Source organism: Apis dorsata, unplaced genomic scaffold (genome assembly GCF_000469605.1).
Source record: "Apis dorsata unplaced genomic scaffold, Apis dorsata 1.3 scaffold_81, whole genome shotgun sequence".
Taxonomy (NCBI): Eukaryota; Metazoa; Arthropoda; class Insecta; order Hymenoptera; family Apidae; genus Apis; species Apis dorsata.
Window position 1 is genome coordinate 302,136 of NW_006263379.1, and position 10,823 is coordinate 312,958.

At 27.2% G+C, this 10,823-nt stretch overlaps 1 protein-coding gene and 2 non-coding genes across 3 annotated transcripts in view; all 3 read left to right on the forward strand.

The window, feature by feature from the left end:
- The window catches only part of LOC102678886, a 102,995-nt gene that overhangs the window by 35,726 nt on the left and 56,446 nt on the right, over nt 1-10,823 (forward strand). Inside the window, exon 2 of the mRNA XM_031508233.1 lies at nt 10,000-10,202. Coding sequence (XP_031364093.1) covers nt 10,000-10,202 — 203 coding nt within the window. The remainder of the gene's footprint in view (nt 1-9,999; nt 10,203-10,823) is intronic.
- On the forward strand, nt 8,854-8,925 carry Trnap-ugg. Its single transcript has one exon. It is a non-coding gene; the product is annotated as a tRNA-Pro (tRNA).
- Trnap-ugg lies at nt 9,268-9,339 on the forward strand. Its single transcript has one exon. It is a non-coding gene; the product is annotated as a tRNA-Pro (tRNA).

The window sequence follows — 10,823 nt, forward strand, 5'->3', positions numbered from 1 at the left end:
TTATATTATATTAATATTATATAATTAATTAAAATTTTATCAATCGTTATTGTAACCAAATTTTTAATGCTTTGCACAAATTTTTCATCTATTTTATTCTATATTTTATGTTAAAAGAAATATTAAGAGACACGAAATTATTAAAAAAAAAATCGAGAAAAATGTTAGGCAATACGTATCATAGATTTCAACTTGTTATAAAATGCTCTTAAGTAAGATATTTTACTTAGAGAGAGAGAAATATTTTCTGCGAGTATTTAAAAGTTTTTGTCATGAAAAAAAAAAAACTTTGCTTTTTATTCATACTTTGGTCAAAGAAGAAACGAGGCAGAAACCTACTTTATTCTTCGAATACACAGTACATACTTTATTCTTTCTTTTCGTTGGACATTCGTTTCCTTTTGGTGCAATATCTGAGAAAACTCTGTGTCGAGAAAACACAGTTGCGCTATACACACAGATGCAAGATTATTCAGCTAATAGGAAGTCTGCTTTAGGCAATTTTTGTGAGTCATGACATTCGATAATTCTTAGTTTCTTTCTTTGTGAAAAAAAAAAAACATAATCGCAGAGACACAGTAAATTGATTCATGACAATTCGTAATATGTTAGCAAGATACATTCGTATAAAGATTATATTTAAAATATAATGTAAATGATATTATAATAATATAATGTAAATGATAAAATATAATGTAATGAAATGTAATTAAGCGTAAAAGAAAATTGTTATCAAGAAAAAATGTCGAATTATTGCGATAATATATTTTATTCATTTTATTTTATACAATCCTTGAATGAATCGTACACTTTCGCAATTATTATTTATAATCGTTATTTTAAATTCAAGTTTGACGAAAATTATAATTTCATTAATTTTAGATATTATTATATAAATATATAAATATTGTAAAACATGGATACACGTGTATTATTAGAAAAATATATATTTTAAATTCAAATCGATTGAAAGAAAGAAAAGAATTGTCTGAAAGAAAATTTAGGATGAACTCGTTGTTTGTCTATATAGTGATGAATTATTAAAGAACACAATTGACAATTTCTTATTCGTTGCGCAATCACATCATGTGGAAGCTTGCTTATACATATATTAATGCCATTTGTAGGCGATCAACGTGTGTCTAATGTTATTTTTTTTCATTTTCCTTCCGTTCAGAAGTCGAAACAGAATGATGAGGAAATTACGCCTACGATTCATGTGATTTGAAGCTATTCAAACAGCGATAGTGAGAATGGAATTATTATAATATTCGTGTCATAAATTTACAATCTTTTATGCGTACATAAAAGTATCAAGTGTCTTTACAAAAGTGTCAAGATGAAGAATGTTGAATCACAATTAATTTTAAAAGTTTATATATCAAACTGTTGCTGATAAAATTTTAATTAATTAATAAATTTAATGTCGACGAATTTTGAAATTTGTATTTATGTTTATTTAAAGAGATTAATAATGGATGTGTTGATAGTTTTAGATTACAAATTGCAATAAATAAATTTTACTTAATGATAAATAGATAAAATATTCACAATTTTATCTGTTTGCTTTTGTTCTGTTACCTTTCTTATAATGCCTATACTAAATTATGAAAGTATAGAATTTTATTTTGAGAGATCAATAACATTCTATCTCTTAAATTAATATTACTTATAATATCATTACATCAATGATTTTTTTTCTTTTTTTTCTTTTCAATAAAATTTGCAAAACATACTTCACAAAAATCACTTTCAATGAAAAAAAAAAAAAAAGAGAAAAAAATTTTTAAAGGTTTTTTTCAAATTTTTTTTTTTTTTTAAAAAAAATTTCCAAAACATCCTTCCAAAAAACCCCTTTAAATAAAAAAAAAAAAAGAGAAAAAAATTTTTAAAGGTTTTTTTCAAATTTTTTTTTTTTTTTAAAAAAAATTTCCAAAACATCCTTCCAAAAAACCCCTTTAAATAAAAAAAAAAAAAGAAAAGATTGTGAAAAACACTTTAAAAAGTTTATTTCATTTTCTTTCTGTTACTTTGTCACATTTTGCATAATATATTATAAATAATATACAACATTCCTTATATATTCTCAATATTATTCCTTCAAATTCGATGAACCTTGACCTTACTAGATCACTCTTAACCTCGATTTAAACTCGGGGGCCATCCTGTTAAATAAATCTCTAAGGACGTGCATGCATTTCACCTATATATGCATATTCATATATGCATTTCATAATTATGTTTGAAGAAACGGTGTGTAACGGTTCAATCGAGCGTGAAAATAATTTCGACAAATCAAATCATCACCGTACAAACTTATTTATAGAGGCGGAACCGAGAATAAGTGGTACTCGTTCTTGTTGCATCAATTGTTGCCTCCTCGTCGCCCCTCCTCCTCCCCGTCCCTGATGACCTACACACATCACGAGTAAATGGGGGCAAAGAGCGGGCAAAGAGTCGAGTGTACATGGGTTATCTCATCGAGATCTTTAGAATGAGGTCATGCCGATCGCAATTTATTCATAGGAGGCTATTGTAATCGCCCTGTATCGTTCCTTTTGTACTTTCAAATTTTTGTTTACATTTTTCTCCCCCCTCCCTCCTCCTCGCTCGCTTTGAAAATTCTTTCGAAACGAAACTATTCCTTTCATGCAGTCAGGAAGTAACATATTCTTTCCATTATTTTCGAAGGAGGAATCGTTAATCGGATGCATTCAAGAATTTCTTTTTCCATTCGTGTTATTATTTTCGTAAATTTTTTTTTTTATTTTTTATCTTCTTTTTTGGTTTGGAATTGTATTTTGTAGATAGATATCTTTTCGCGGATATCTTTGGAAAATGGATGCTGGAGGGGAAAATAAATGACAGAAGTGTATAATATAATTTAGAAGTTAGATGAAGTGAGATGAAGATGGATCGAAACATTTTTATCTCTGTCATACCGCTTTAACCTATCTTTGTTTAACTTTCGACGCAAACTTCAAGTTTAACAAATAATTCTTAACCGATATTTTTTTGTACATCAACTTTTGCGTTTGTTTTATTTTCTGAAACATATAGAAATAAATCGATAAGTGAATCACGCTCATTAAATGCAAAAAAAAATTTCAATTATCAAAATTTTGATGGAAACGTATTTGCTCTTTTTATGTAATAAACATCCATTTCTGAAAATTGTTTAATATCCTCTTCCTGGCCGATTATCCGAAAACTACTTATTCGAATGGATTTGTCCTTCAATTAGTTTGGATAATGTTGCACTAGATGAAACGAGATGGAGATGGAACATGACGAAGATAGAGCACTCTATCTCTCTTCCGTTTCGTGTAATGCAAAATTAAATTGCCCGTTAAAAACTTAATAAAATAAACAACTGTTTCTACGTACGAAATTTTGTTTTTAATCTTAATTATTTTTAGATTATTTCTCAAATTTTCTATCTATTTTTTTACACGAATCTTTATTAAACTCGTAAAGAATAAAGATCAAAAATATAAACAATCACTTCTCGAGAAAGATCAAAGCAACAAATTTGATATTGTTTGATTGTGTTTCTCACAACAATGGAATTAATCAAGTTTTCTTACGTTTAACTGTATTTACATTGCATACAATGGCTATTAGCGTTAAATATAATGGGAATTGAATTATGAATACGAAGTATTTGTTTTTACTTATTATTTTAAAATTTTATTTCTTTATTGTACACTTTCGCATGTTGATCGTTTCTCATTAACTTTTAGAATTCGTAATAAGAAGGACATTAATTAGATATCTTTTATTGTCTTGTTTGTTATAATGTGTAAAATAATACCGATAATTAAATCATTCGATTTAATTAATCTATTCATTCGTTCTATTATTCTTTTCACTTTTCAACAAATATGTGAAAATGAAATTTTAATTATATCTACGTGTAAATAAAGTGAAGAAAAATTACAGAATTACAGAATTCTAATTATTATATTATAAAATAAATAAACAATAACAGAAATAAGATGATATTTTTAATTTTAGCATAAATGTGGATATTATTATTATCATTATTAATCTTTATTATTATTCAAAAAAAATCTTCGAAAATGAAATTATATAAAATAGAATTAAAATATATTGAATTAAAAATTGTTGAACATCCTAATATTTTTTTTGAATAGAATTGAATAATGAATAGAATTTATTAGTATATATTGAAATTAAAAAATTTCTGATTAATTAATAAATAAATTATTAATGAATAATTAATATAAGATATAACAATAAGTATATAAATTGGAATAAATTTAATTAAAGTTGATATTAAAAAAATTTATCTTCGATTTATTACTTCATATGAAAAAATTATTCAATAATGAAAAGAAAAGATTCCAATTTTAAAAAAAAATATTATTTGAATTAAAAAATTATATTCAAATGATTTAATTACATTGATTGATCTAAAATATAAAATAATTATTAAAAATTCGAATATTCGAAGTTTGGCTATTCAAATTTTTACACATATAAACCACTTGTATAGTTCATTCCTATCTAATCAAAAAAATAATTTTAGAAAATCTAAAACTCATCCTTAGCCACTTGTGCTACATAAAGGGAAAATTTCCTGATGCCTGATGATCGATAATAAAAAGAAAAAAAAAATCTTTTTATTATCACAGATATAATACATTAGCCGACATCATCGTCGAAAATTTTCGTTCATATTTTCTTTTTTCCGTGCATATTTTTTTTTTTCACGAAAATTTTCGTTCCCTTCTTCTTCTTCTTTTTTTTTTTTTTTTTTTTTTCCTTCGTTTTTTTTTTTTTTCCCGAAAATTTTCGTTCCCTTCTTCTTTTTTTTTTTTTTTTTTTTTTCTCCATGCATCGACACAGATTTAACGAGGTACCCTTTTCATTATGCGGAGCAAAAGGTCGGTCTGCTTAATGAAGAGCGGGGTACCTAGGTTGGTCGACGTTAATTGGGCGACGGAAGTTCAAAGCTCGAGAGCTTAACCGACGCCGCGCAAAACCGACGACGCCCCCTGCTCTTTTCACGCTGCTCGTCGCGAATGCGACATTGTTGGTCGCCATGGAACCGGTTGGACGTCGTGTAAAACTTGACGAAAAATGAAATTTCTCCCCCTTCCCCGGCACCCATCGTCTCCGCTTCCTTTTCTTCCCTTTCCTTTCCATTTTCCAAAAAGGAGAGGAGCAACCATTCCTGTGCTCCTCTCGTGAAGAAGAACGCGAGAAACGCTGTTACAACGCTGGTCTACCCTTTTTTTTTTTTTTTTCAAATATCAAGGCTGTATCCTTTTTACTTCGATTCTTGTTTACTACATCTCGATCTCGTGTTCTTCGTGTAAATTGGAAAAGACGATGAGAATTTATATTTATGTTCGTTTGAAATATGTATTATATTATGTAGAAGAACTAGGCGATGAGAATTTATTATTGGAATTTATATTTATTAATTATTATTCATAGAGGTATTTAAATAAATTATACTCTATCATATTTTGCGTAAATTAAGTGAAAAAATGAAAATTTAATTACGATGGATGATCAGAAGAAGAATGATCAGATCAGGTTTATTTAATTTTGATCCATGTTGCACTTTTATTATTGGAAGATAATGAAATAAAATGTAGAAAGTTATATTATTTATTCGCAAATTAATCATTATAATTTATATTAGCGAAATATAGCAGAATTTATATTTATAATTTTTATTCGTAGAAATGATATTCATTGAATGTTCAAAGTTTCGAAAGTTTTCTAACTAAATTAAAGTGAAGTTGTATTTGAAGATATAAATGACTCGTTACAAAGTTATTTTAAGCAAAACATTAAATAAAATTAAACATTATAAAACATTAATAAAAATAAAATAAAAGATTAAGAATATTAAAGGTGATCGTTTTTTATTTGCACTTACTTGATATTTTTTAATTTACAAGTTAAAAATACTTTAAGCGAAATAGAAAAGATTTCGCATTTGTTAATGCAGAATTTGCTGTTACGTCTATTAATATTTATCTGGAAAAATAATTATATAGTATTCCAATAATTATTCTAGTAATTCAATTTAAAAAAATATTTTAATTTTCTTTTTATGAAAATTTAAAATTATAAAAAAAATATTTATATTCTATTTACATTAAAGCAGAAATGAAATTTATTATTTATTCAAATATTTATTAATCTTTTTAAAATTTTAAACCGCTGAGTTGATAATGTATATAAATTGTAGTTACATTCAAGTTATGTAACATTTAAATTATTCAATCGTGGAATTAATAATTACATAATCCTTAAATTATCGATTTTATCAAGAATATTTAATTGTATTTTTTACAAATTTCTTCCATTCATATACTTAAAAAAAATATATTTGCAGAAATTAATGCTTTTAAATTCTTATTTATTAATATTATTTAAATATTCAGAAATATGCAGATATTCTTTTCAAAAATTCAACATAAGTTTTATAAAACTGTTTCTTAAAGACAAACGTTGAGATTGTACAAAAAAAAAAGAAAATAATTTTGGATATGATTGTTGAAAGTAGCTTTACAGGAAAATGTGATCTTCTTGTCTAAGATCCAAAATAATAAACAAGATATATTTATTACACATCTGAATAGCACATAGAATCTTTCTGTTACTATTTCTGTTACTAAAATATTGTAAATATAAAATTTCTATAATTTTCTTTCGAATATCTAATTATATAATTCTATAATAAAATTTTGTCAAAATTAAAAATTTGTAAGATTCCAATACATCAATCCAAAATTAATTGGAATCACCATTGTGTGATAATCAAGTAATTGACTGAAAAATATTACAAATATCTTCAAAATTCGTTTTTCATCAAGAAAAATAACCAAGTTTTATTACAAGATCCTGTGTGATCAGTGATACACAGATGGAAACCGGTTAATCGATTAAAAATTCACTAATACCAGAACCAGTTTTAATCTGTTGCCCTAAAAACTGTGTTTAAATCAATGTCTAAAAATAAAGAGACGACGAATATATAATATAACTCTTGTTGTAACACACGACAAATTATCATTTCTTCGTGTCGAGTACGCACTCGTACATAATGATGCACGGTTAATAGGTTAAGAGCAATGTTAGTTGATTAATAAACTATTCTAATTGGCGAGAATGATAGAACGTGTCGTTTACCGGCTCAGTGGCTCGTAAAGGGCATTTGCGCCAATTAACTTTCCTTCACGGGGATGCGTCTCTCTCTCTCTCTCTCTCTCCTCTCTCTCTCTCTGTCCCTGTCTCTGTCTCTCTCTTGCTTCACGATGGAATTAACAAACGAAGGCATTGTACGACAATGCCCAATTCAATTATCCGACCCCGTAAACACCGACCAACCAACGTTTAACAACTTTACACGATTTTGTCACTACCGCTTCGCACAGAAACAATGTTTTTCTTTATGCAGATATTCGTCTGTTAATTAAATTTTCAGACTTCCAACTTGATGTTTTTTTTTTTTTTTTTTTTTTGCTTCTGTGTAAAGCAAACTATGTAATTCTTTCGCGTAACTGCGTATTCCAACTGTTTTACGTGTTGGAAAATGAATAAAGTGATTCTTGTTTATTGTACGATAAGATATGGCGTTTAAACCGATTTTTACAATCGGTGAATTAAGAATGTAAATTGTGAAAATCTGTGATGTAAATTAGATATTCATGGATGAAGCTACGTTGGCTACGAAATGTTTGAAAAATGTTGGAGAAAGAGAAACGTGGAAGAGAAAAGTATGAAAATTAGAGATTCTTTTCTTTTACCTCTTGTTACTTATTCTTTTTCTTTTATTCATAAATACTTTCACGAGAATCGAGAATTGTTGTTGTTTATCGGTTCTATAAAACCTGGATATATAAGATTTTCCTATAAATATTCATGACAGCTGTTTAGAATCTATGTTTCCGTGAATCAGTGATGATTTTCTTCAACTTTCGACAGTTCAAATTTCGATGTTTCGCTCTGATTCATCGATCCCATTTATCGTGCCATTATACGCATTTGTGAAATATTTTAGGAAGAATTCTCAATTCTAGAAACGAAAATAAATATAAAAGTTGATATTCAAAAATATTTATTATTATTTATTAAGTTATGAGGAATTTAAATAAATTGTGAAAATTTTCATTTGTTCATTTTATTTCTTTGATAAAAATTTCATAATGTTTAAACTATTCGAATTGAATTAATAATTTTTATTTATTATTTTTACATGTACAACAGAGTTAATTTATCGCTAAAAAACAAATCAACAAGTCGAAGAATGCTGACGTTCTAATATTATTGACCCATTCAATTTTATCTAAATGAAAATGTTCATTATACAAAGTACTGAGAAATATGCGATGCTCTTGGATAAGTTCTATAAAATGTATTCCACGATAATTGATTGCTAAACTTAGAAAATTGATATGAGATTAAAAAGCTATCAAAGAATAACCTTACATATTTGTATTTTTAAAAATTCACTTTTTAAAACAAGAATAAAGTATAGTTTTGAAAACATTAAATATTATAAAATCATCATATTTCTGTAAAATATTTATATAAAATTTAATAAATACTCGTATATAAATGAATAAAAATGTTTATCTCCTGAAAATTCCTTTAAAAATACATATACTTACATTTTAAATATTTTATACTATAACAAAAACAAATTAATAATAAAATAGGCTTCTAGAAATATTTTAATATCGATATTTAAGTTGTTATCAAAGTTTGAAAATAAATGAATAAAAAAATTATAATAATTAGGTAAAATATTTAAAGTATAACTACTCGCGTTTTTATGAATGTAACTTGGAGAAGCTTCCACCAAGAGGCTCAGTGGTCTAGGGGTATGATTCTCGCTTTGGGTGCGAGAGGTCCCGGGTTCAAATCCCGGCTGAGCCCGGTTTTTTTTTTCTTTTTTAAGTAATTTTTTACGTATAATTCTTTACAATTTCTTTTTAATAAAAATTGTATTTATAACAAAATCGAAATCAAAGAAACAAATAAAATTAAAACAAACGTAAATAAATGACATTACATTAAAAGAGAATAATTTTTATGGAAAGAAAAAAAAACATTTCATTAGATTTTAAATTTATACATTTATATTTCTAATATTTCATTTTTTAATCATAAATTCGTTTTGTTACGAGACACGGAAACGAAAATATTTTAAAAAATAATTCGTTATGTAAGTTTATTGCGCGATGGAAAGTATGCCAGCAAGAACGTACAAAAGCAACCGGCTCAGTGGTCTAGGGGTATGATTCTCGCTTTGGGTGCGAGAGGTCCCGGGTTCAAATCCCGGCTGAGCCCGTTTTTTTTTCACCACACCTTTCAATAAACAACTTTTATCATAATTTTATTTATCCTATTTATATCGATTTAAATTTTATACTCGTACGTTTCCTCAAAATATCGAAAATTATTCGTAGACTGTGGAAAATTACAGACATATGAATTCTGTTTCCTACAGTTTAGAAAGATAATAAAGTTGTTAGTATAACTAAGTAATAATAATAAGTGTATGTATCCGGCTGATAAGAAGCCTTTCGAAACGAAATCTGATTGGTCGATTTCTCTATGAATCCAATGCATTCATAAAAAATAATAGTGACTGAAAGTGTTACATCTTCAGATAAGATCACTATGAACTGAGAAGGGGGAACTACTTCTCACTACACTTACTACGTATAAGTAACATCTCGTTAGTCATATTTCTTTATGATATTTTCCTCCTATATATTGGATTCAAATCAACAAAACGAATCGTGAAACGTAAAATGATGCAAAAAAAAAAAAAAAAAAAAAAATACTTCGCTTAATAAATCATCGTCTTGAAGATTAAGATTTTTCGAAGAATTCTCGATTTCGTAGAATCGAAGCAATGTAATACATGATTCAATATCAATCATTCGGCATCAGTGTCACCCGTTAATTGACTAAAAAGCGTTTGTTGTTTATCTATTATTACAGGCCCAGCACCATGGCGGCTGAGGAGGGTGCGCTGAGTGGCGGACTCGGGGCGAAATTAAAATGTCCGACCCCTATATCACGCTTGAGGGTGGAGAAGATCGAGGGTGGCCTGATGGTAGCTGGGGTTGTAATAGCTGCGAACTGCCAGATTGCTCTTCCGGCATTCGGCTTCCTCTTTATGCTCGTCGGCGCAGTACTCACCGGTTTGTATCCTCCTCCTTATTGTTTTCATCCATGTAACACGTATATATATATATTCTATATTTGATATAATCCATCCATTGTGCTCGACGTATTCCCATTGTATCCGTTAATATCGGAACGAATGGAATAACAAAGGATCCTTGATTATTAACCGATTTTATGAAAATGTGTTTCATAAAAAGTATTTAATAAACTGGACAGATCTCCGGAAATCGTTCGTTTGTATTGTATTGATTGATCGGCATTGTTCCGTTTTTGGTAAATGTTTGTGATTGAACAACGTATATTGTAAGTACAGGTTTAATTTTATTCCGGAGAATAATTATTGTATTCATAATTTCGTAAACGATAATTTGCAATACGTGGTATAATATAAAAATATTTTGGCGATCAGTCATCGATCCGAGTATTTTTGCTGTTATTTAATATTATGCATTTAATGTTATGTTTATTAAATAAATAGAATTTATTTAGTTCTATTAATTGTGATGAGTTAATGTTTTAATTTTTATTTTTCAAATTTTTGAAAAATTGCTTGAAATTAATTCTCTGTTAATTTTTAATTCTCATTTTTAAAACAACTTGTATATAAAAGATAATAATCAATATATATATATATA